Genomic DNA, 27,923 nt, shown 5'->3' with positions numbered 1-27,923 from the left:
CTCCATCACTAAACAAACTTTAGTACACACACACACACATATTTTGTAATAAACACCCTACCCAAATATTGATGGTATATTCTGTGAAGGACTACCAAATGCATCAAGAATAAGGAAAACATCCCAATGATTTTTTTCAAACATGAATATATTTAAATTCTAGTTAAACAATCTTTCTGTTTAGTTTTCCCAAGCTTTGATGACATGCCACAACTGGTTGTTTTATCAAAAACTTAGGAAAAATGCTTAACAAGATATAATTGTGTACACACATTTTTGCATAATTAAATCCAGTCCATAAATTGGTTCTAATATGGAATATGGCCATATCACCCAAGAAAGGTTGGTGGATGATAAATAACATATTTTCCTCACCTAAAATGATACATCTCAAAGTATGAATGCCTTGAGGTAACACAATAATCTGGTCTAAAAATCTTAGTTTAAAATATCTATTTCTAGCTTCACTGAACTACACAAAAGATCTAACTAAGTTAGAAAATCCATTTAGGTGTCAGAATCATGCTTATATAGGAAATGCATCCATGAGCATAGAGAAGCCTGATGCTTAGAAGATTCCCCACTATGCAGATTCGGCGTGTTTCTGAGGGAAGTTTTATAGCAAATTTTTAGTTTCTTTATTTAATTCTTTGTTTTAAAAAACTTCTACTATTCATTTTATTCTTCTTTTCCTCTCAGTAAAAAACAAAACGAAAAAAAAAAACAAAAGAAAAACCCAAAACAACAACAAAAATAACCAGCAATAATTAAGACTAAGTAATGGATATATCTCAAGAACTCTAGGACTGGGTGTATCTTAGTACTAAATAATGTAATTGTTTGATTTGTCTTTTGACTATCCATTTAGAATTACTAAGAATTCTAGTTTTTAACTGCAACCTGAAAATCCCTTTCATGTTGGGTAAAAATCTTGAGGGAAATAATAGCATATCAGGAATGTTTTGTCTTGTGCCAGACATTATATATATAAGAATATATGTATATATATTCTTACTTCTCATAACTATGAGATATGGTATATTATTTAATATAGCTGTAGATGTCTGAGACCATGACTGAAACAACATATAGACCAAGGATTTGGCTCTAAGTTCTCCTTTTCTATTCATTTAAGAGTCAAGATCTTTTCCTATTCTATCCTGCATCCTACCTCCAAAGAATTATCAGAACTTTGAGAGAACAAATGCGATGCACTAAGTTATTCTATGTTCTCTAAGGCAATTACTACTTTAGTAAGCCATGACAGAATGAAACCTTGGAGCATTATCTGTTTCATGAAGTGAAAGGCAGTGCATGGGTTGCAAATAGTTGAAGAATACTGTGTGCAGGGCTATGAGCTATCGCACCAGAAGCAACACACACACACACACACACACACACACACACACACACACACACACACATGCTTACATGTGCTTAGAAACAGGTCTGGAAGGATACATAAAAAAATGTTAGTTACTTCTGCTCAGCAAGCTAAGAATGACTGGGGGCCAAATTTCACTTTTCAATGTTTATATTCATTGCTGCTGCTTACATATTTTGTGTGCAGTTGCATGTATTACATTCACAATTAAAAATAATTGAATGAATTAGTTGAATAGTTTTCAGGCATTATTCATCCTAACTAGTGACTCAGGTGATTAAGCAACTTCAATCTCACAAAGTGCAACGGCAGTTTTGGTTCACTGTTCTGTGAGCAGTACACTGACACTCTGCATGTAGAGTGAGAGCTCTGACGTCACCATGTGTATCATACCGTGCCTTAGTGAATGCCAACAGAAGGCAATAGCTGTTATTTCAGATGCAGCATGGCCAAAATAGAGCTTTCAAACCTGCTCTTACCATTCCTCCACCAGGTTTGCCCATCTGTGCATGTGGCACTATCAGTTCTCAATTTGCCTAAGCAGAAACCCAAGGTGGCACCCATGGTTCTTCCTTCCTTTCTACACTACACCACAAACAACAGCACACCCACTTGTGAGATTTCTTGACTCATTTCTCTCTAAAGCCGTGGTTCTCAACCTTCCTAATGTTGCACCCTTTAATACAGTTCCTCATGTCGTGGTGACTCCCAATCATAAAATTATTTTTGTTGCTACATCATAAGTATAATTTTGCTACTGTTATAAATCATAATGTAAATACCTGTGTTTTCCAATGGCTTTAGGTGACCCCTGTGAAAAGGTCTTTGACTCCTAAAGGCTTGTGACCCCCAAGCTCTAAAACCTTCTTCAAGTTGCCTCTATCTCCTGCCTAGGCTACTAATGGCATTCCTGATTTCATATTTGTAGTCTCTTCTCCATCCAGCAGTCAGAAGGATCTTATATTCCCTCAGCTGAGCCTCTTCAATGGCTCCTCCTTGTATTTAGCATGGAAATGTGAGACTACTTCTATTCCTGAGCCCACGTTCCTCACTCACTCAATGCTAGCCTTTCCCATCTGCTTTTTTCTTTTCATGGATATCAAGATCATTTGGGCCTCTGGATTTTTATGTTTGCCCTCCCACTTTTCCTAGAGTACTCTTCTCTAACTGACTATATGAATAGCACCTTATGAAAGGAGAATGTAGAGTGTGTAAGCCATGTAAGTTTGGTCATTAGATTTGGTACCTGGTGGAGCTGTAGTTTAATGTCTGTCTGAATCATTTCATGTTTACCCCATGATATTAGACAGCAAAGTCAACATGGTCTATCATGGGCCCTGGCAATGTTTCTAACAGTCAGTCAGCAAACATTTTCATATCACAATATTATATATATATATATATATATATATATATATATATATATATATATATATCCAGGCAAAATAAAAGCCTTCAGAAGTTCCCTTTTTAGGTTCTTCTTCCTATCTTGAGTATTTTTTCAGACTCTGCAGGAAGACTGAGGCCAGTTAGAAGTAAAGCTCTCTGATGGACTCCTTGGGGAACCTTTGCCTTAAGAGATATAAAGTTAAATGTTCTTCATGTCAGTAACAACGATAATACAGCATAATTAAAAACTTGTATAACTTACTTAGTCAGATGTCCAAAGAGGACTTTCATGGTGTCATGATTTGGTGGAGGGAGATTTTTTACCAGAGACTTTATAGTTTCAATTCTTGCATTGCTGTCTTGTTTTTCTGAAACAAAATTGAAAAGAAAGATTAGAAAAGACAGAGATTCCATAGGCATATGAGTTTCTGAGGAGTTTTTTGGACTATGACCTAGCAACTAACAGTACTGATTATTAGCTCCCAACTTGCTTGTCAGGAGCTTCTTGATTTGACTCTAACTTAGACTATAATCACATCAAAACAGGGTGACTTTGATGCAATCTTTCTGTTGAGATTAGATATTGAATTGCTTTTTAATATTTTTTTTTGCAAGGCACGGGGTGAATAATGCCTTCTAAGACATCCATGTCCTCTAGTCTTTGGCAATAGAGTCTTTGAAGGTGTGATCAGGTGTGATCAGGTTAAGAACTGACAGAGGGAGAACTTTCTGGATTGCTGGTGGGCCGTGTGATCTCTCAGGTCCATATCACAGGCAGTCAGGGGGGTGACAGAGAGAATGTGATATGACAGTGAGCGCAAAGACAGGCTATCTGATTCAGGAGAAGCTGCCCAAGGCTGGAAAAGGCAAGGACACATAACCCGTGGAGGAAACAGACATGACAAGATCTTGAGTTGTGTTTGGTGAGGCTGACGGCAGATTTCTAACCTTCAAGATTGTAAGACAGCAAGTTCATGTTCTTTGAAGCCATGTGTTGCCATAAGGACACACAGTGTGATTTAATTATAAAAATGCTTCAGTTATTGTAAATATTCCAAGGTAGTTTTGATTTTTTGGAAAATACTTTTGAAGGAGCAGAGAACATAATTTTAAGAATGTCTATGCCTTTTTACTGTCATACATTTTGTTTTTGCTGGTAAAATATGAGCATTAAACATCTCTCAAAAGTCAGGAAGTGTAAAACCAGGTAACTTACATAATTAAAATAGGTAGTCGTTTAAAACTTCATGCCCCATTGATTGCTTCCCTCATACTGTTCCTGTCAGAGAGAGGTGTTGCACAGAAAATGAATCTAGCTCCTTCTTACAAGTATTGTTTTAGTCAAAGCCTTCTACTGTAGATGCATAGATATCTACTCCCCTTGAGCACTTCCTTCACCCTGAACCAGGTGTCACCTCTGCCAGTATGTTCTCTTTCACTTCCAACACAGTGACCCTCAGAATTCCAAAGAACTCTTTGCTAGGCTCATGATGTATGGGAAAGTAGTACATAAAATAGACACCCACACTGTGTCCATTTTCATCGTCCTTAGCATGATAATACCATGGTGAACAGCAAGGTAACATGTCTGTCTGGTCAACGGGTCCCTTTCCCAGCTTCCTCTGTAGCTGGGGTGGCTGTGTAACCAAGTCTGGCCAATGATTGCCAAAGTTATGTGGGAGCTCTGAAAAGGTTACGTGCTGATTTCATTTCAGGGCCTCTTAACCTTTCCCCTTTCTAATTAGAATTTCTTAGAATGCAGATGAAAGTCTGTACTGTGAGATGAGTTTGAACGGAGGCTGTAAACAAGGATCACATGTTAGAATAAGTGGCACTGTGGAGCATCAAGACCTGAATTTCTTTGACATGTAAAAATAGTCTCTTATGTACTAAAGTCTTTGTAGATGGGTCACTGATCCCAAAGCAAATAATTCCTAGGAAGATGTCCTTCCAAAAACCTAGTATATAATCTCTTGTTAATAGATACATGGATTTTATATAGTAGGCTAAGGAAGAGTCAGTTTAGAAGCTGGCAGTTTTCTTCTGTGATGTTGCAAAAGAAACATTTTATAATGCATTAGAAGAGAATATCTTGCTGAAGATAATATTTGGCTAAAGTGGAGTGAAGGCAGTCTTCCTAGGAGTACCCTGCTTGGAAGCTCTACTCTTCCCTTTTAAAACCACAAAGGTCTATAAATAATGCTGCCCACAGTCAAAGCTTTCAGAATTGCAATTACTCTTAGAAGAGTTCTGAGAGTATACGGCTTGGACCACTACCCATAAAGGAAATGAAGAGGCAAAGAAACAGGAAAGAAAAGCAGTTGCCATATCTCTTTCTAGAGTAGCCATGTAATGTAATGATTGTAGGAAATGTGTGCTTCACACAGCACCTAGTGAATATGCAACCTCACACGATGAAGTCAAGAAAAATGGTGGCTAAGTTGGTCTAGTTACCCAGACAAAACTAGCCAGGCATGCCGTAATCCTTGTAGTTAACCTTATATAGTAACCGGTGCAACACTTAAGACATTTCCATTGCACAAATGTCTTTCAATTCCCCCATCAAACTGCATTTTCCTCTGAAGCAAAGTGACTTCTGCACTGGTAGATAATGGATTAAATGAACAAGAAATAAATTAGTGAATGAAAGACATGAACAAGGGTTAGGATGGACGGGTTTTACTTTAAATTCTGTAATAGTCTCTTAGTAGCTGTGTTGGCTAGTTTTACATCAACTTGACACAAGCTAAGGTCATCAGAGAGGAGGGAGCCTCAATTGAGAAAAAGCCTCTATAAGTCTGGGCTGTTGGCAAGCCTGTGGGGCATTTCTTAGTGACTGATGCAGGAGGGCCCAGCCCATTGTGGGTGGTGCCATTCTTGGGTTGGTAGTCCTGGGTTCTATAAAAAAGCAGGCTGACCAGGCCACCAGGAGCAAGCCCATAAGCAGCTTCCATCCATGGCCTCTGCAGCAGCTCTTGCCTTCAGGTTCTTGCCCTATTTGAGTTATTGCTCTAACTTTCTTTGATGATGAACTGTGATGTGGAAGAAGGCAAGTAAACCTTTTTTTTGTCCCCAACTTGCTTTGGTAATGGTGTTTCATCGCAGGAATAGTAACCCTAACTAGGACATTAGCTATGTGGCCATGTACACATTATTATTCTCTCTGACTAGTGTCTAAAAGAGGAGTTTTATGGAATAAGCTATAGTATTCAACATATGTTTTTGCACAAACACTAGTGAAACCAAGGACCCTATAAATTCTCATTTTCCAACCAAAGATTTTTGAGATTCATTCTGGGTTCAGTTCATCCATGTATAGCGCATAGCAATTATCTCCTCACAGTAACCATTAAAATGTAGTTACTAATTTTTAAGTGTGTGTGTGTGTGTGTGTGTGTATGTGTGTGTGTGTGTGTGTGTGTGTGTGTGTGTGTGTGTGTGTGTGTGTGTGTGATGCATGTGAGTGCTGGTACTTATAGAGTCCAGCAGAAGGCATCAGGTCCCCTGGAGCAGGAGTTACAGGCTGTTGAGTTGCTTAACAGGGATGCTGGGAAGTAAACTCAGATCCTAAGCAGTACTATTAGCCTCTGAGTCATGTCTCCACTCCTAGTTACTGATTCTTGCGCTGAGTTGTTGTCAGTTGGTGAACATACAGCTGCTCTCCTAGCTAGGCATTAGGTAACATACTAAATAGTTTTGTGATAGCCTAAGAAATTGATCTGATTGGAGAGTGTTTATATATAGGAAAGTTTATAAGCTATGTGGTGGTTTCTGTCTATAAGAAACATTTAAAATTAAGAGTATTTTATAAGGTTCCTTCCTTTTCTATTTACACACACACATACATACATACATACATGCATACATATTTGGGGAATCAGACAATTAGATAGTTGTGTAGATATTTATGGCTAGGTTATGCTGAGGGAAACAAACACAATAGACTAAAGGAGACTGAAATATGAATGAGGAGTAACTTTTTCTGACAACATAGTTGGAACAAAAACTTTTTTGAAGAGTTATAAGAAAGCAATGTTTTCCCATTTAAATCAACACCACATAACCCTTTCGTGGCATATAAATAATATAAACATGTCCAAATGAAGAAGCATCTAAAAACGCAATGGACACATTAAGATTAAAAGGACATCTTTCCAGTCTGGTTTATGGTGTGTCATGTTAAGGTCTGGGATCACCACCCATAGCCAGGAGTAGTTCCTGAGATATGACTCTCACAGCTTACCAAGACCATGTCAACACTCTTCAGTTGATTCTGTGAACTCACAAATAACAGGATTTTCTGCTATTCCTCTCTTAGCATGTAGTTTCTCTGAAGTGTGAGGTACTATGGTGTCTGACTTTTCAGATTTAACATTAAGAATGGAGAAAGTAAAGGAACATTTTCTACATGGAGAGTTGAAGATGTCTTAGTGGAACTGAATACTAAGAATCACAAACTCTTTTTGGAAATAAGTTGTATTTTTCTCCTCTGTCTGCACTTAATTGTACTTTTATTTTAGTGCCACTGAATTTTAGATCCACTCTGTTTTCAATTGTCTTTTTTAGTCTCTCACCTCCAACTAGTGCTTCCAGTCTCTAAACTGGGAACCTTCAATGGCACACAAGACATTTCTGCATTCATTTTCAGCACCCTCGAGTAATTCTAAATAATTTTCTGTCAACTCCTGACCTGCTAGCCCCCAATCATCTTAAACTCTAACAAACTAGAGCTGTAAATCAGCTTCTTCAAATACATTTCTATGCTTCTTGGAGAAGTAACATCTTTCATGATGTGAAATGGACTTTAATGTTATGATAAGAATATGGCTTTGTGTTCACCTTAATGGTTCTTAAGGTACATTTCTAAAAAATAAACTTTATGAAAGTTACATTTGCATTTATATGCATGAAATGTCACTACTAAAACACATGTAGCAAGAATTGTTAGATGGTCTTAATAAAATCAAACCTGAGGCTGGGTATTGGGGTGAATGCTGGAAGATCAGAGAAGCAGAACAATCCACAGCCACCTCACCTTGCCAATTCCTCAGCTGATCCTGTTTCCTCAGACTGAAAGCCTCTCAGTCCTCATCCAGAATGAATCTCAGCTGAACTGTGCTGCTCAAAGCCTAAAAGTTTAACCAGCCAATTGCCGAAAGCTTCTAGTTTCTGGTCCTCACACCTTATATATCTTTCTGCTTTCTGCCGTCACTCCCAGGGATTAAAGGCTCACATTCTGGGATTAAAGGTGTGAATCAACATGCCTGGCTGTTTCCAATGTGGCCTTGAACTCAGAGATCCAGAGGGATTTCTGCCTCTGGAATGCTAGGACTAAAGGCGTGTGCTACCACAGCCTATCCTCTATGTTTAATATTGTGGCTGTTCTCTTCTCTGACCCCAGATAAATTTATTAGCATGCACAATATTTTGGGGAACACAATACCACCACAAACACATTTACAAACAAATGCTTTATAGAAAAGAGAGAAGATAAAGTTACATGATAATGCACAGTAAAGAACCTTGGAACAGATGACCTTTAGTCACTTTCTGGCCTTATTATTCATGGTCTTATTTTTCTTATTTATAGATGTATATTAAGTCACATTTTGAAATAGATTCTATTACATTATATAGGTAGGTCCAGGGAAAGAAAAGTCTTGATTCTACCAGTACATAATTCACAGAAGTCTTATTTATCAGACTGTCTATAATTCTTAAAAGATGGCTATATCTTTGTGTGTTAAAGAGCACACAGCTGTTCTTCTGAAGTGTACTCTGGAACATGAACATGTCTTGTATGAAATCACGGGAGCCATTATATGTCAGGCTGAGTTTAGAGAATGACGACCCTCTAGTTTCTGTTGAGTTATACTTTTTGTTCTGTGGTCATTTCAGAATGTGGTGAGAGGCTGTCTTTGTTTACAGCGATGAGTATTGTCGGGTGACATCCCTCTGTTTCAGACTATACTATTGGTGAGAAAAAATCCTTTACAATATGTTTTCAATGACAAAGTTTTAGTTGAGGATGAGAAATTACCCAAGTTATAACTATTGCTTGCTCAATATTTTAAAATAACATACATTCACTTTAGGAAGAGACACTTGAGAGGAAGGTTTATAGCTCACATACTTGAAACCCATGCTGTGGATAAGAGAAGTGGTTTATCATTGAGAAGACTGATGAAAGTGCCTGAGAATTTCTTCTCTGCTTTATTGTGATGGGCAATGCTTACACTCTGGAAGGTTCGTAGTCTTCAGAGTATAACAAATTGTATATAGATTGCAGGGTTTCTATGGAATCAAATGTTTTAATGCACATTCATGCATGTTAAGTGCTCATAGAGTAATCTTCACTTGGGCAAGCTTTCTTAGACTGTTACCAGCTCTGACACAGAAATGCTCACCAAAATCATGTCTATTTTACTGTTTATTTAATTTAATTTTTCCTTATATATTATCCTTTAGTACTTTGTTAAAAACAGAAGCAAGTCACAGAATATGATAGATCTGTAATCACATAACATGCCAGTTATCAAAGTTTATTTGGTTAAAATTCCTAAGCAGAGTGTATGGAAGCAGAGGCACCATTGCAATAAAGCACCAGGACATTATCACGGCCTTGAAATTGATCTGTGGTTGACAACTTTTACTTTTGTGAGATTCTGTGCTCCTTACAGAAACCTTTAGAATCCAGAGAAGCAAGGTCTTACAGTTATTGAAAAGGAAGGAGCATTCTTGATGCCTGCAGACACCTGGCAAGTTTAGTTTGAAGTACTGATAAGCTGTGTTCAACAGTTTACCTGGAACTGAGTCCATGTGTCCTAAGTAGGACTATTTCCTTTTTTAGTGGAGAGCTCCTGATAACTAGATCTGGTCACCTGATTTCCACAGATCACACAGACTTCCTTGTAGTTACAGTTTCCCCTGAGAAATGTCAGTGTTTTACCCATTTTTAAAATAAACTAGTTTTTATAGAAGAATTTAAACAATGGCAACAACTCTTCATCATCAGTCAATGTTAAGATCAAGAATACTTTAGCCAGGGTGTTGCATAAGCCCATGGCTTCCTTAAGTAGGGAAGCTGCTCACTGACTGCTTCAGTATCATTTCTAGAGGCCATTTCTGGTCCAGATGCAGGAAGAAGTAGTCATTTAGTACTATCTCAAGCCAAACTGGCCAAGTAGCTGCAGACATTGAAAAAACACCTTCTTCTTACTTAAATATAAAATACAGCATTTCTCGGTTTCTGGGGAGCTTCAGGGAACACAGATATCACAAAAGTGGAAAACATCATGTTATTAGAAACCTTGCTAATGAACATCTTAAGACCAATCTATCTGCCCCTTTATTCCTCTCAGCAGTCAAGAGTCAGGAATTGTTAAGTAAATTTATCTTTTAAATAATTTATAGTGGGCTAAACATATATGCATACATACAAATGAAGAAACCAATACTTAGCAGGGCAAGGGTGCAGCCCACGTATAAAACAAATCTGGTCTGTGTCTTTGTCAATCTTTGATCCAGAGAGCCAACAAAACACAAAATATGTCCTAACAGATGTTTAAATAAAAGGAATGTTACAATACAGGTGTCATGAACTTTATATCTTTCTTCTTACTCAAGGGATTATCCAAGACAATTGTGTAAGTAAATAAGCTTCTGAGATAAGCTAGTTTATCTGGCCAAAAAAATCAAAATAATCAGAATTTCACAAATCAGTGAGATTAAATTCTAGTTAACTCACTTTGGAAGGTCTTCAAGATTATCATTAACTACTTTATGTATCCTTAAATACATTCAGGGAAAGTAAAAATACTGTCTTTCCTCTTTTCAGTAACTGTATTTGCTATTCAGAGACTCCCAGTGTACTGACCTTACATGGGAAGGAAGTTTAGGGAACACTGACATCTAAATTTTAAAGAGAATTATTACTTGGGGAGTAACCAATTATTTTAGGATGATTATATTTCCTAAAATTCAGCAACCCAAAACTGACTCGTGTGTGTGTGTGTGTGTGTGTGTGTGTGTGTGTGTGTGTGTGTGTGTGTGTGAAGGCCAGAGGACAATATGTGCTATCATTCTTAGGGTCCTGTTTGCTTTTTTGAGGCAGGGTCTCTCTGGAGCTTGCCACGCAGAGCAGCCTGAGTGGTTAGTGAACCTCAGGTAGACACCTTTCTCTCCCTACCTCCCCGCACTGGTGTTTGAAATGTGCACCCCCACGCTGGGGCTTGGCTTTTCGCCTTGTGTGCTGAGCATTGAACTCAGGTCCATGCACTTTACTGAGTAAGCTGAATCTTAATCCAAACGCGCGCTCCTTATTTTTGCAACGATGCCTCTGTTCATCTGAACTGAAGAGTGAGGTGGGGTCTGACACTCCATCCGCAGTTTTTACAGGGAGAGCAGAATTCTACTCTCCTACCAAGAGTTTTTGTTTTCAAAGTAGCTTTTGGGAGTATCATGGTGGCCAAGCACATTTCTGTAACTTACAAATGACACAAATTCATTCTTAGGTTATACGCTGTGCTGAGGGGGGAAAAAAAACCCAGCTCACTTGTTTATTTCTTTGAAATTCAGTTCTATGGAATTTTTCTTTAAATTATGTTTATGTATGTCTGGTTTTCTAAGTTTTTTTTTTTTTAAGTCAGCATTGTGAGTTTTTGAGATCTTTCTCACTACAAACCAGTAATACATTCCAAATACTTAAGAGGCTGTGTGTATTAATTATTTTCTTTGTACATTTTCAGGAGAGTAGAAATTCCACTCTTTAAGGTTTGAGATTTTCATACAAGTTTCTTATATTCTCGTTCTTCCCTTGGTAGACAGATTACAGGGATTTAAAAATCTCACATGAAAACCATAGGATCTATCTGAGAAAGAAAACATAATCTAAGAAATTCTCCTCTGGTTAGAGTTTCTAGATGACTTTTAGGAAAGGCATATTCAGTTTTATCTGGAGCACTTGTGCTAAACAAAGACCTCTGAAGATGAGGGAATGGCTGGTACAGTAGCTTCCTTGTGAGTTTATGTGACATGGACACACAGCAGCACTGAGAGCAGGGGAAAGTTCTGAATTAAACAAACAGCAAAATCCTTTAAGAAATGGGTTATAAAATCATTTTATGATTCAGCTTCCTCCTCCCCCTCCAAACTGGACAATTGTGAAAGAGGAAAAACAGGCAACATGTGGCAACTTTACTCAGCATTTCTGAGCTGGGAATGATAAACACCTCTGCCTGGCCCCGGCATTTATCAGGACTGAGATATTATTACCACATACAGTCACAGCATGGTTACTGTTATCATCGGGAAAAAGAGCCAGCTAATCTTAATGGTTTGTAAAGCCGTTACCTGCGCTGGTCTGACATTTATCATGATCATTTTACCACATGGGTCCTACATAGCAAAGGTCTTTTATCTGGAAGGGACATCACTATGAATTATTATTTGCAGCTAGGTAGAAAATTGTATGTTGTAGATACCTTTTCTCATTATAAATCACATAGTCACATCCTACCATTTCACCCAGAAAGCTGCTGAGCCTGGGTTTTTTGCCACAGCTTGCTTTTCTTTTCTCCTCTCTCTCTTTATAGTTTCTCAGAACATGACCCCCCCCCCCCCCGCTTTATTACAATCCTAAACATAATTTTTGATGGCAGCATTTGTATGGTAACAATACATATAGATACAATTTATAATTAGAGGAATTTCTGGAACATTCTGTAAAAGGACTATGGAGGTACTTTAGGTGTGTAGTAACATGATAGGTGTAAACTGCTTATTTTAAATGATCCTTCTCTTGGACTTGCTGGCCAGACCATCCTCTGTTTTGGACCTTATCAATAGAATGCTGATCAGTAGGTCAGACAAAATTTCATATGATTGGTTTCTTTTCCCTCAAATACTTTGTTTGAAATTGGGTTCTCACGGGGAGTAGAATAGCTTTATTTTGTTTGATTGGGGCTTTGAATGACTCTGGCTTAGTAGATTAGAATGCAGTTGAAGATTCTTCTAAACACTTTGTCCAAAATGATGCTTAGATTTCGTCTCAAACTACCAACGTCCTAATGAAATGCACGGACACAGAATGTGGAGGAAATTGGATATAAAAGGTCTGATGCTTCAGAACCACAGGACTAAATCAGTAAAGTAATGTGCATTAATCGAACAATGGAAAACTTCAATGCACAGCCCAAGTTGTTTACCATGGGGAGAAACAAACAATCCCTCTCTTTTAAAAAGATTGAGGCAACTAATCTTCTGAAAGAGATATTTATATATTTTCTTCCTTCTCAAGTGTTCCATTAGGAATAAACAAGCCAGAAATTCTGCACTTTTATAATGAAGAGGGAGGAGACTTCTTTGCCATTTTACATTTAGAAAGAAATGTGCAAGAAGAATGTGACAATTTAAGCAAATCAAGATTGTTTCAAATGGATCGCAAACGGGACTTGGTGGGGTATTTTATACTAGCACGTGAAGCAAGCAGTAAATTTGAAAGGAGGATTTTCTCAATGGTCTAGTTCTGATGTGCTTTCCCATTTCTTTGTGTGTTTAAAAGTGGTTTGGATGTGGTGTTTAATATTGCTATGCCTCTTTTGCAGATGAGTTCTGGAGAAATATTCACACATGAAGGAAAGCTGGTGTGCTGTACTGCTGACAGCAGCTGGTGGGTACAAATGAACTACCCAGATTCGGGGTCCGGATTGAGCAAAAATAAACACCTATCATCCCAATTAAAAAAAACAAACCTATCACTTTTATTATTTTTATTTATTATTCTAAATGCTTATAGTCATCAAAAGTAGAGCCCTCTCCCTTTGAAGAAGCCCAATCTTCATTTTTAAAGGCCGAAACAATAGCAACTTAGCTGATGGGCATCATTTTGTAGGAACATGCGTCACTTTTTGTGTATCGTCGCACTGGTCCCTGGTCCCTGGTCCCAGGATCAAATAGGTATTATTGCAGATGTCCTCCAAAGTGATCTGTTTCTGTTGAGACTAGCTGAGAGCTATACCTGCTGAATTTGAGGTCCAGGAAAAGCAGTCATTTATGAAGCCAACCTGTACTTCAGTTGCTCACAAGCAGCTGCCCACATTTTGGTTCAGTCTTCTAAAATTTCACACTGTAAAATGGTGGACTGATACTCGGATGTACTGCCTTGCAACCTAATGAAAGACTAACCGTTTTATTCCCAACAAACAAGCAAAGAACCAGCACTCCCCTTCCTTCTTTTGTATTTCAGGATGGTGCTTTTGTTTGAATTTACCACCATCTTGCCCGTCGGAGCGCCCCATCCCCACCCTCCCACCCCCGCATCCTGGGAGCATTTACAATAATTAGTGAGGAGCTTTGCTGCTTGGAATCTCCCCCCTTTCTGGGGAGCTGGGTGAATTGTTGAGTGCTAATGAAAGTCAGAACTCCTAGCAGTGGCTGAGCCAGGCACCGCTCGGCAGACTGAGCTTCCCACTGCGCGGCAGTGCACGCTTCCTGCTGTTATGTTTACCATAGTTTTAATGTCTGTGAAAAAATTCCTGATGCAACCGAATTATGCTCTGCCCTTCTGTTTATACAACCCTACCCTTCCCTGGCCACTCGCTGCCCCTGTTTTAACAGATTCTGGTTGTGGCTGCCCCAGTCTGTAACAGAAAGTGTCTCCTCAACTTTGTGGCCATCTTACCACTTCAGTTCTTACAAGAGCCCAGCGGATTTGCAGCCTGGCTTGCAAAGCCTGTCTATACAGAAGTTTTGGAGGAACACACACACACACACACACACACACACACACACACACACACACACACACACACACACACACACACACCCTACTTTTGAGGTAGCTAGTGCAGCCATCTTCCTCTTCACTGCACTTGAATTTTATCCTAGGTAATGTTAAAGTACCAAACTAAGTCAGCTGGTGTTGGCAATCGTAGCTTAAGATGCAAATGATTTTGGTGAAATGTGCCGTGTCTTTAAAGAATTCTCTTAAAAACCCCCAAACTCACTGCAAACTAAGTAATGTGCTCTAAAGATGAAAACAAGCCAGTGGCAATTGGAATTGTCCTTGCCTTAAAAACGGATATCTCAAAGATGGCCATTCCCTTATATTGTAAATTGAATTCACCAAGTGTGATGTACAAGGAAGTTTTTTTAATGAGTATTCATATAACTCTTTCAATCCATTATCAAGACTCAAAAGGACGATGCAACCCTCTCTATTAGATAGTGGGGAAATAGAATTAATAGCAGAAATAGCACTCGAGAAAGTTTAACTTTAATGTATCAAACTCCAGGTGCCAGAGTTTGAGGGAAATAACCAATAATAGCCATTTTTAACATATTTGATGGGACTGATTATGCAATGTGCAACTCTAAATGGCTTATAGCACATTGTAACATGGTTCCATCCCATTGGCTACAGTAGGGTGCAGGCAGATGGATGACAGTGACAGGGAGAGAAGTGCTTTTGCTTAGCCGTGCGTTAAGATGCCATCCAGAAGCTCTGTGCACTGCAGACACTTCATTAGGATGCCAGGATAATGGTAAACTACCACTCAGAGTGACACCCCATTTCCCGCTTACTGAGCGCTCCAACCTCGGCAGATGTCAACAATCTCGCAGAGCTGCGGAGCAGACCTAACTTTCCAGCCACTTTGACTCCAATTTTTCCCTTCTAACAGGGCCATACATTATGTGCAATATGTAATGACAAACACCTCACCGGCAACAAAACCTGTCCAGTTCATTAGAGCTGAGTGCCACCCTGTGTGTTCCTCCCCCTCAGAGAGGAGGGGCAGGGAACTCGGATGAGCAGGGTCCATTCGCTATCTCACCTCCAAAATTCTTGCTGTAATCCAATTTGCTCATGAACTTAGAGTATTAACTGCATGGTGAACTCTGATTACAAATGGCTACTTCTCGATCAGGGAAGAGGTGACTGTTTCTTTTAATTAGTGCCCATTCCAACGATGTGGGTCTTTAGAATTCTTTTGTTAAAATTTTAGACTCTTTCAGTATGGTTCTTACTTGTCTGCCAAGAAAAGGCTCACTGAAGCATCTGGATGGTATTTCCTCTGCAATGTATAACTTGAGGCCATTCACACACCTCTTTTCCAGGGATCTAAGCCAAGAGGAACTTTTTTTTCTGTGATGTAAATCCCACTTTCTTTTTATAAAGAACTAAGGTGTGTTTTAGATGAGTGAAAAAAAAAATCTCCTAACTGGAAAAATAATAGTCTGAAACCCGCCATTATGATAAATGACTGATTCACACTTTGTGATCCAAAGCGTCCTAGAAGCTCAGAGGGACAAAGGCACAACTAAAGCACAGCCTGTGCTCCCCGGTGGGTCATCATTTCTAGGTAAAGGCATGGTGTGAGGAAGCCGCAGCAGAGGGTGGATTTGAATGTGAACTTTCAGTGTGATGCCCTCTAGGAGGAACTGATGCAAACTGTGACTTTTGGTTTGAAATGGCATTTGGTTGGCAACACCTAAGTGTCCTCTTGGGACTTGCCACTAAAGGTGCTCAGAGACGAACTCTGCCTTTCACGGTAAGTCAAACAGAGACTGACAGTCAGCACAGTTATAGAACTTAAGAACAACTTACTGGAAGGCCTTCATGAACCGGGAAGTGCTGGTGGTGGGACCACCTGGGCCCCTGAACTAGTTCAGCAAAGAGCCCACCTTTCAGGATGCAGGCAGAAGCCTCCCCAGACTTCTTCAACTGCCTTATTTATATTCAAAGCCCCAGAAGTATGCTAATCAGAGAGTGAGACACTGCTCTGGTAATAAATAGTATTTCTCATAATTTTCCCCCCTCTGGTCCCCTCCTCACCTGTTGCTTCCCTTTGAACTATGGAATAGTTTTTGTTTTGTTTACATGGGATAATTCAGAGATAGTGATTTCCATGAAATGACCATGACACTGTACAAGGAAGATGAATAGGCTAAGCAAGCAATTCACCTTTTAGGTGCCAGACCACAGCCGGGCATGGTGGTTACCATTTGAGAATTGTAACAACTGTGACTGTGAATCTATCACTCCAATCATCGAGACAAAGCCATAGACTAGAATAGAAGCAGAAGGTTAAAGGATCCATTTTTGCCCTTTGAGATGAACAAACATAAAGTCTTCAGAACACATATGAACAACCTTAGCTCAGAGAAAAGGAGAGTGCCCAGAGAAGTCTAGAAGTTTCACAATGCCTACATGACAATTCAGCATCCATTGGATTTTATGAAAGTTATGTATTGAAAACTCTCACAAATATAAGAAAGGAATATGGTAAGATGAAAAGATACTGGAAAAAACTGAGGAAGGATCAAGGATAAAATAAAAATTAAATCTCATTAAAGGCCACATTTTTACTATAGAAAATAGGTCAGTGACCTGTATCACAAATTAAAGAAGTTTCCCTAGAATGTGGAAACATAAATAGCAATGAAGAAGACCTGTTGGATATCAGAGAGCTGATATATTCTCTTTGATTTATATGTATATAAATGCTCTGGAAAAATAACATTTGAAAAACTAACAGGAATCTAAGTGTCATGATCAAAAGTGAAAAGAAAACTCCTGTGAATAAGAAAGAAACACTTTGTCAATATTAAAGGTGATAGGTTCTAACAAAATATAACTGAGTAGATACACAATTTAGAAATATTTTGGTAAAACTTTTGAGTGGTGAATATAAAGCATTTTCTTACACTTAGCTAAAATGGGACTAAATAAATAAATTTATAGCCTTTTCTAAGACTCTTCCCACCAATCCCAACAAAACAAAACTCTAATAAAAGCAAAAGCACAAAAACACAAAGCAATACATGATGAGTTTATAGGGGAAATTTTGTGTTCCCCAAATTAGCTATGCCTTCAAAATTGTCATTTGTTTGCTAAGCCAATAGAAGGACATTCTCGTCTATGCAAGACTGATAATAGCATGTCTTTCTTGAAAGTCAGTTTGAAACTTATGCTGTCTGCCCACTGAAGGATCAGAATCTATGTCTGAAGAAGAGAGACATTATGAGGAAAACTACGCATCTTCTTAGTTTGGATCCCAAACCCAGGGAACTCTGCATTACTGCTCTATGGCTTCTGCTTTGCTTATGGTACCAGGAATGCTTGGCAGTGCCCTCTACACAGTTGAGGTGAAGGCTCTGGGGATGGGCAGCAGTCTTTTAAACAATGACCAGTGCTGTCCATTTTGGAGTTTAGTAACAAATGTCTACAGAGACATTGTGCTGGAAAGAGACTACATCTGTTTTCTCTTTCTCTGGTAAAAATCAAAGTTGTAGAGAGGACAGCAGTTGTGTCGACATTTCTGTAGTTAAGAGTTCTTAGTAATCATGTACTCCTATAGTAATTGTTTTGAAGTAGTTTGGTGAAAGGTAGTTAAAATGAAGAAGACTAAAAGATAAAGTAATAGTAGGTATTATATGGAATTTTGTATATCACATATGCTTTAAAATTATGAATGTCAGGAGTAAACACAAATGTAGTGTGAACAGGTCGGAAGCAATTATCTCTAAATCAGGATAAAATTTGGAGTCATTTTCATATTCTCTATATTTTGTGTAGACATCAAGTTAATGTTAATATACATAATTACTTTTTAAAATCTATTAAAGCAATTTAACATGAGTTTGTACAATTGCTTAGCTACCATATAACTCATATAACTCCAAACACTTAAGTTCAAAGCTTGATAAGAAATATACCCAAATATTAATTCAGATAAATAATATGTATTTTTAAAATATTTTCCAATTTTTATAACAGTATGTGTTTATTACAATAAAATTAAAGCTCAGTGTGAGGCCCAGGGTTTGCAGTATGAGAATCTTTAGTTTAGTTGATTTTGCAGAAAAGTAAACTTACACAGGTCAAACCATTTTTAGAAAAACAACATTCCTTTCTTCTAAGATTTTCCTCTAGGTATTACTGGTGCTGTTGACCTTTTATTTTGTGACTGTGTTCCAGAATCAAGTAGGAAGTGTTTGCATTGGCCACTTTTATTCTTCTGGTTGAATACATTAGGTGGAGGGGTGCTTGCAGAGCAAGCACAGAAAGTGGGAAACCCAGAGGAATGTGTGCTTGCAATCTGAAGGAGCAAGGACCCCACATTGTGATGTGTGAACATGTATTCTAGTTTTACGTTCTAACTTCCAGCCCTTCCCCGATCATTCAGTTTTTAGGAAATTCTATTGCCTACTGGATTGTGCCTTTGTATGTGAGTACGAAACATGCAAGCCATGTACACACAGCACTACTACACAGAAGCAAAGCTGTGGGTATATTGCCAAGTTAAAAAAAAAGAAGGCAGCTGCTCACTTGTACACAAGCACACAATTCACCACCATGCAGCCTTGGTTTCTGTTCTTTGGAAAACATATGTATTCAACTCCTTTATATTCATAAAGTTAAAAATGAGGTCGTTATTCAGCTAATATACATGTTTAAACCTCAAGTTTGCCTCAGTTTTCTGAACACAATAGATGCCCAGTTAGTATTCAATGATCAAATTATGCAGGTAGTTGATTTAGTTGTTCAATGGATCTTACACACAAGCACCAAGCATAGAAAACCTTTAGTTATCAGTAGCTTGCTCCTACATACACTAAGCAGACATACAAAGATATGAAAGCCAGATCTTTGAGTGTAGAAGTTTTTGGGTTGACAATAAATATTTAATTCATTTTGGTCAAAATTGATGTTAATTCCATATGGGGCTGAAGTTTGCGGGACTAGGGCTCCACTATAGCTGAAATACTTTAGGGAGCCCCCTATTGGTTAACCGTAGAAATACATGCTGAGTCTTTACGTGGATGGCCATGTGGCTGAAAATGATTTGGGATAGATAAAACATAAACTTCCATATTTGATTAACATAAGTACCAAAGAACTTTTTTTTCAAAAATAGTTTTAAAATTCTCCGTGTTAAAGGATATACAAAGAAAATACCAATTTCCAAAAAAAAAAAAAAACCCTGTAAATGTAAGCAATTCAGAAATGTTCTAGACAATAGGATAGTTTAAAGAGGACAACGTGATTATTGCTGTGACATTTTGCAAGGGCTCTTCTCCTAAAACCAATTTTGGGCTGAATTTAGAAAGAAAATGAAGTTATTTTCTCAGATAATCTAACCATAACCCACTTTCCTGCTAGACATATTCCAGGACTTCAGAAGAAAAAAAAATAATGGTAAAGGGATGCAAATGTTTTCCTTTTCCAGCAACATAATTTTTTAGAAAAAGTAAACACTGGCTCCTCGGGGAGATCCGACGTGAAGACTGTTTATTCCATCATTTGAATAGGACGAGACCTGGCCTTTGACTTGAACCACTACCAAATTTCAGACTGTGAGGAAATTGTTCTACATTTCCTGACAAATTGAGTTAAGCAGACATTAAGTGGGCTTTAAGAAAACAAATGGCCATCTTTATCACAGGTGGACACTGATGGCTTAATGGGGCCTGGGCTGATTGTATCACTTCTAATGGCTTGCCGGGAAGCATTAGGGTTTTTGCATAAAGAACTGGCATTGCGAAGCCGGCTAACACAGACCTGTCAAGCGCTCTGTATCCCTTTGTGCACGGAAGCAGATGTTTGTATGTATACTATGAACTGGCATTAGAGCAAGCGACAGATGCCTGTCTGAATGCCAGGTCTGTGAATCTTTACAGCAGGAGCATGTTCTGAGGAGGTGCAGCCCTGCCCTCCATCATAGGTAATTCCCAGCGGGACTTGCTAAATCCCGGCTCAGTTTTCATTATTTGGCTTTCCGAGCAACTGGATGAATGTGTCTATCCTGAAAATGCAAGATGAGAGCCCTACCGAATTCTTGCAGATTTGCAAATAGCTCAGCTGTGTTTTGAACTTGGACTTTGCAGGCAGAGCTTTTGCACTGTAATCGCAACCGACTTACTCAGAGGAGCGGGTGGCATTACAGCTCTCTAATTAAAACTTACTTCAGTGTTTCTCTGCCAGGCTCCCCCCGTATCGCGCTACATTCCCACCCCAGCTCTCAAGGAGATGTGATTTGAGTTCAGAGGTTTTCCTCTTCTGTAATGTTCAAAACTTACACTCGGGTTGTCTGTCAACAATAGAAACAGGTAGCATGCAGTCCGTTAAACAAACACAGTGCCCCCCTCACTTTTATTTGACATTTTATTTGGCTGTGACAAATGAGCAGCAGTTGGATTATAACATAATTTGTCTTGTCTTTATTACCAGCACAAAGGACACCATTCATTAATTATTCTGCCGTTGCAGCTTAACACTGACTGGAAAGGTCCCTCTTCGGACAGATGGCGGGGACGATGTTATTTATATCAATCAGCCAAAATCCTCAACAAGGATTACTGTTCCTGAGACTACAATGATTTATTTCTTTTTACCTCACCCTCCCTCAACCCCTTCTGCTTTCAGAGATTTCTCTATAAAAACGAAATTTGATGGGAATCTTAAAGCAAAGCCATATTTAACCTGTTAGCTTGCAAAACAACATGCATGCTACATCAGTTTAACTGCGTGACATTAGCTGCATATTTTTTAAACTGCTTGGGGTTTTTGATCTTTCATTCCACAGTAAAAGATTAAGGGAAGGTCTCAGGGCAGCAAGTTCAGCAGAAGTTTGCCTCTTATGTGACACTGTATTTTAGTGGCCCATGGGACCCTATACCCCTAATAAGGATATTGAGCTGTCAAGACCCTTTTTTTCCTTGGTCTCTTTTGAGATGAGATGATCCATCCCATTTCAAAGCCTAGACACTTTCTATAAGATCAGCTGGGGTATTTGGCCAAAATGAAAATAATAACTAAGACAAGCAAAAAGGCAGAAACACCATTATCCCCTGTCTGAACTGGGGTTGAGCTGAAGAAGAAAAGGAAGGCTACCCTTTGATTTCTTCTCAATACACACCTCTGTTTAGCACCCAGAGGTGATGGCTGGGGAGGGAGTGGGTAATTTACCTTGTTTGTTGCCAATGATTCTGTCTAATATGAGCCAATCAAGTACTAATAAAAGGCTAGACTGAACGCAGTGTGACATTCTACATATTTCAATAGTGCTCCTGAGATGTGGCCATTTCTCCACAGAAAATCTTTAGGAGAGGGGCATATGCACAAACACGTAAGGGTTGTGGAGCCTAAACTGCTGAAAGTTCTTTTTTAAGTTCTTGCTGAATATAATAAGGAAAATAATGCAAAAAGTTTTTTGTCTTCAGAAATTATTGGTATAACCTTGCTCTCCTGATTCGTTTGCAAATATTAAAAGTCCCATCAAGACAAATATCAGCAACATGCAAATACTCTTGCAGGTTGTGATTAAGATTTTAAATGTATCCTTTTGCTTTTAGTTAATGAAAAACAAAGTCTTGGAGGATCTAAGTTGTAATTTATTAAACATGAAAGGCTCCTTGATGAAATATAGAAATGAGATATATTTTGCATTTCAAAGATTTAAGCTGACAACTTACTTGCATGCAAATAAGAGCAAGATTTGTAAAAATATTTGAAAAGAAATTATTCCTGAATGTACTTATTACAATAATGTGGCATGTAGATAAGAGAAACACACAGCATTAAAAGACATTCATTTCTCCAAAGTCTTAAAATTAGCTTCTTCCTGCCATTGTGTATTAATGTTCTTCTTCAGGAATGCAGCATATTAAAGAACTGAACAGAATTAGTAATAAATTTGTTAATTACAAATTTAAGCAACACAACTGTGTTGTTTTCCCAATATGTTTTTTTCAAAAGCAGAATTGCTAATGCATTTTAATCATTTATGTATAAACATTTGAGGATAAAATATTCTGAAGTTTATCAATTTCAAGAGCTGTTTATTTGCTGGTAAAATAGGCCATGTTATACAACATATATCTTATCATTTTTGCTCATCAAATCCCCATTTGCTGAATGCAAATTTCCCTGGTCTAAGTGCTCTTGCACCTCAATTTAAATGAATAATAGGATTGACTCTATTAAAATCAGTTTAAGGTTGCCATGGGTGACATATCAGTAGGGTTAAAATGAGAAAAAAAGGTCATAGAATCAGTCCTTACAACCTGTTTTTTATCATAATGAAGCATATGTAAGACTAGACGAAGGCTTAAATAACAATATGTCACTTAGGCAGTATTTAGTTTGTAGGTCATCTTCTAAAAAAATCTTCAAAAAAATCACAATGTATGCCCAACAAAATAAATGTAGGAAATTATAGTGCTATCCATAAATCCAGGAGTGTATTCAGTTGCAGTTGCATTATAAATGAAGGAGTAAGCTCTTTAATTGTTATCCAAGACCGACAGATTGTGTGTGGATTTGTAGAAATAACAGAACTCCTCCAAAAAGGAGAAGTATCTACTATTGCAGCAATCTTCCCTGATGAGGATCCAGCTAGATGATATAGTCAAATTGACACAGCATGTAGGAAGTACACTCGTTCCTTCACTTGAGAAAATGTTGTGCCCATCCCAAACTAATGAGGTTTAAGGGATTATTCATAGAGTAATCAACAAATACCAGGACTAGGCTGGAAAGAGATTCGGAGCTGCCTCAGCTTACATAAGTTCAAGACCTGGCTAGGTAATGAGCAAGTATCTGGGCATGCTGGGATATACAAATATATAAGTACATGCATATGTATGTACATACACATATGTAGGTTCATATGCATGCATGTGAACACGTGCATGGGTATATGTGATTGTGGTTTTGAATCTTGGTATTTATAAGGTCAATCCCATTTCTTATACTTACAGTCACATTCTTAATGCTGAGTTTATATTATTTATGATTCTCATTTGGATTTCACAGAATCACATTTTTGTTACAAGTGTTATATTTCCTATCCTTTTTTTTTTAAAAAAAAAAAAACTTGCAATAAAAGGGGAAAAAATCTACTTATTTGCTAAGGTTACAGTGTTAGTTTAATTTTCATAGAAGCGGTAGAATATTTTGAAGTGAGTAACATTTACCAAGTCATTAGTTTTATGCAAACTAGGAAGGAAGATGAAAGAAAAAAAATTATCAATTATTTATAGATTGTTAAAATGTATCTTAGTGCACTGCTACTGTATAGAAATGACAATTAGCCAAACTTACCTTCTTTAATTAATAATGCATACATTATGCTCTTTGGGCAGCTAATCACCAGCTCTACAAATTTGTTTGACACTGTTGAAGATACCTATCACATGAGTTAAAAAAGGAACAATGCTTTGCCAGCTGCAGCCAACTCTCAGCCTTCTAGCAATGCTTAAAATGCTGTAGCAGTTCCAGGGAGCAAAATGGCGGTCCTTCAGCTGCTTGACACAGTGACGATGGCACCAACCTACAGAGTGCAGCTTGCCATGGCTTCTTTATCAGAGAATGTGCACTACCAGAAAGTGTTTAGCTCTAAATGGAAACCCTCATTCCTCATCTCCTGTGTCAATTTTCACAACCTTAGGGTGAATAGTTATTGCAGGAAAACTGGTCTTGTTTTCTAGTGGCATTTATCTCATTTTCTAAACTAAAATAGGAGCACATGATTTTAAGATACAAGGATGCTATTTGAAACCCGAGTTCTCATGAAGAAATTAGCGTGCAGGGTCACTACGCTTACCATTACAGAAAATCCTGATCAGACCTATGATGGCAGCATTGTGCTGTCATGTGCCTGCCAAAATTTACTTTAAATAAAACAGTAAAATAAAAATGAAAAAAAATGTAAAAATATAATCTAACAGCTGGCAAGATGGTTTAGGGGCTAGGGAGCCTGCACCAAGCCTGATGTTCTGAAGTTGAGCCACATGGCAGAAGGAGCAAACCCTCTCCTGTGAGCAGTCCGCCATTCCCAACACAGGTGCCATGTTATTGAGTGCGCATGCGTGTGTGTACACACACACACACACACACACACACACACACACACACACACACACACCACATCACAAATAAAAGGTATCAGAAGCACCCATCTCTAATATGCTTAGAGATGAACAGGAAAGTCCAGAAAAATTGTAAAAAAAAAAAATGCCTCTATCTTCATTTTTTGAAGATCACAAACCCAGCTTTTTCATTCTGCTCATAAATCTGAAGGTGATGGCAGCTACTGGGAAGCCTATAAAAGTTGCATACACACTACTAAATAAATGTAAAGGATGGGACCTCTTATTTATGAGAGGCCACTTAAGCATGGCGTCATGTTCAGCCGTATTCTTGAGTGGTCAACAGTCCAGCTGACATTGGGACCAGGTAGCCAGTTGGCTGTCATTGATTTCATCTGAGAGTCACACACACACCACCACGAGGTAGCAGCTTGTGGCGTTTGGAAGGAGAAACGAGCCTGGTGCCGCTTCCTCCCATATGGTGTCTCACAGGCTCCACTTCCCATTTGCTCCCCGAAAAGGTGTGCCTTTTCAGGGGATAATGCCAAGCGCTCTTTGTGCTATGGTGTCTTTGCATTGAAAGGTGATGTGTCTGGCACATTTGGCAGGCTGCTGTGAGGAGGTGTAGAATTTTCAACCGACTTTGGTTATAAATTTAACAGAATAATATCGTACCTGACCAAAGGTGATGATCTGCCGTTTGGGAAGCTGGGATTGCGGTTGTGAAGCAAAGAGAGAAAAATCATTTTTATTGATATTGCTCATTACTGTACTTTGTAAAAAAAAATCCATTTTTTTTGCTTTAAAAAATTTATACTGACAAGAAAATCTGGCACCGAAGCAGGCTTATCATTGTGAGTAAATTCTGAATGAGAGCTTTGACATGTGGGTATAGTAAAAGTAGAACATATCTTTCTTATTCAGCCCCCTTCTCTTGCTTTAAATGAAATGCAAAAAAAAAAAAAAAAGAGGCAGAATAAGTGGGAGGGGCAGAGAAGGCTGAGAGAAGAAGCAATTCTACATGTGAACCAAAGAAAAGCTTCATTTTCATCATGCACACTGGGTCTCTCCCACTCACCATTTAGGAAGCCCGGATTCTGTTAGTCTTTTGTGAAAGATTGCTCTCATTTATTTAACTCTTGCCACATGGCTTAGCCTCATAACCGCCAGAGTTCCTAGAGATTGAAGAAATCCGCTTTGTATCTATGGAAATAGCAGGCTGGAATTCAAGCTCTAATTGCTGTGACTTTTCCACATTACAGTACAAAAGTGCTGGGTTTACTGATGCTGGTCATCCTTCACCTCTGTGTTTTGTCCTGATCAGTAGTTACCTGCCAGCGTGTAGGCTTCATCAAGGATACCCTGTGCCACTAAGAAAAATAGTGTGTGGGTTTTTTCCATGTTTTGTTTGTTATATAAGCAATAATTTATTTGCAATAATTTATGGAAATTCTTGGAATTATAAATATTAAATCAATGCCAAAAGATTTAACTACCCCACTATGGCGAATTGTCTTTAAACACTAGCATTTTTTTCTTTTTCTTCTTCTTTTTTTTTTTAATCATTTAGTTGTAGACCAGAAACACTTGCAGGCTCTTGCCCCTGGCCTTCTGTGAGAATGTTAGTTAGCAATGCTCATAAAAACTCAATTCATCAATGTGAACATAATTTGCTATGAACAGAAAGCTCACAAAAGGGTGAATTTGTCAGATAGACAGGTGGCCTGAGATCTCTCCCTGATACTGAATGATATGAATAATAGATTCTGGTAAATGTATGCCAAGACTTGAGCTGTAAACACAGCTGCCTCCGTTCCCTTCCAGAAAAACAGCTTCGAGGACGAAAGCACAGGAACCATGCTTCCACCTGAGGACCAAAGCTTGCACACACACACACACACACACACACACACACACACACACACACACACACAGTCTCTCACACACACACACACATACACACATATTCAAGAGGTAAACAACCTCTATTTAAAAAAAAGACACAGAGCCATCTTCATGCTTTTGCCTTCTATGAGAAAGCCATTTTAAAGGCAGAGGAGACTAGATAGAGGACAAAAAGAAGAGAAAGGAAAGAGATTTTCTTAATGGTTCTGGTCCCACATTATTCAAGTGTCTCATTTTACAAAATACACAAATCAATGGTGCTAATAAACTTTGCAATATTGTAACTCCTGTTTTATAAGGACCAAAAACAAGAGAGCAGGTTGAATCCACAGAAGCACTGTGCTTAAAACCATTCTTGTAATTCATGGCTATTTGTCTTATGGGTTATTAAGTATTTATTAAGGTTCAAATGTAATGTAGCCCTTTCTCCAATTTACTTTGAACTTTAAAAATCTGTTTTGCAAATTGTTTTCCAGGTAATGCACAAATCTATTTAGGAGTGGATGATCAGGATATTAGAAAATTCTAGTTGAGTGGAACATATATTTTTTAAAACTTTTATAGACACTAGTGCATATAGGTTGACCTATTCCTATAATATTTATGATCAACCTCTCCAATCAACTGGGAGAAAAATTTAAAAAGATATTCTTAATATAGCAGAACAGTGTTTCTTAAAATATAATGTGTATGTAAGTGAGAGCAAAGAAGAAAAAAAATAATGGTTATATATTTATTTTAATATTTCACACATTTAGTTATATTATATGTATCTAAGTATGAAAATAATTTAATTTTAGGGAAAATTTTAACGTAGTGATATTACTGAAAATGAAAATTATGAAATGAGTATGTGGATAAATGAAATTTGGGAAACACAGCAACCTCTTCCCACTCATTAGAAGAGGCTAGCTTACATCTCAGTGGAGGTGTACTTGCTTAGGACATGCTTAGTACTTGCTTAACAGTGCCCTACCTTTCCAGCCTTCACAAAGGAAAAGAAAAATGGCCCCAGAATTACAGAGCCACAGAAAAATGGAATCATGCCATTTTTGGAGCTGGAGGAGACCTTAGAAATCATTGTATTCTGTTCCCGAATGTTCCGGGTGATAAAGCTGTGATGCAAGGGATTGAATGAAGTTACTGACTGGCTGAGGCAAAAGTGGATTTAGAAACCAGAATGCCTTGAGGCTGCTTAGGAAGGAGGAGGAGGAGGAGTGGGGAAGAGGGCAAGGGAGAAGGAAGGGAGAATAAGGGAGGGGAGGAAGGGAAAGACGGGAAGTGAGAGGGGGTGGGTGGAGGAAGCTGCTGGAAGTCTTGAAATCACATGCCCTTCACTAACACTTGACTTCCAAAAGGAGGATGAATATAT

The 27,923-nt window shown here is 38.2% G+C and overlaps 1 protein-coding gene across 2 annotated transcripts in view; it reads right to left on the bottom strand.

Moving 5' to 3' along the window:
• Positions 1 to 27,923, bottom strand: part of Arhgap15 (Rho GTPase activating protein 15) — a 599,688-nt gene that overhangs the window by 55,932 nt on the left and 515,833 nt on the right. For both annotated transcript variants that reach the window (XM_006974294.3, XM_076569381.1), the window contains one exon: positions 3,036 to 3,141. In XM_006974294.3, the coding sequence (XP_006974356.1) occupies positions 3,036 to 3,141 (106 nt within the window). The remainder of the gene's footprint in view (positions 1 to 3,035; positions 3,142 to 27,923) is intronic.

This window comes from Peromyscus maniculatus, chromosome 4 (assembly GCF_049852395.1).
Source record: "Peromyscus maniculatus bairdii isolate BWxNUB_F1_BW_parent chromosome 4, HU_Pman_BW_mat_3.1, whole genome shotgun sequence".
Lineage (NCBI taxonomy): Eukaryota > Metazoa > Chordata > Mammalia > Rodentia > Cricetidae > Peromyscus > Peromyscus maniculatus.
This window is presented reverse-complemented; position numbering and strand designations above follow the sequence as displayed.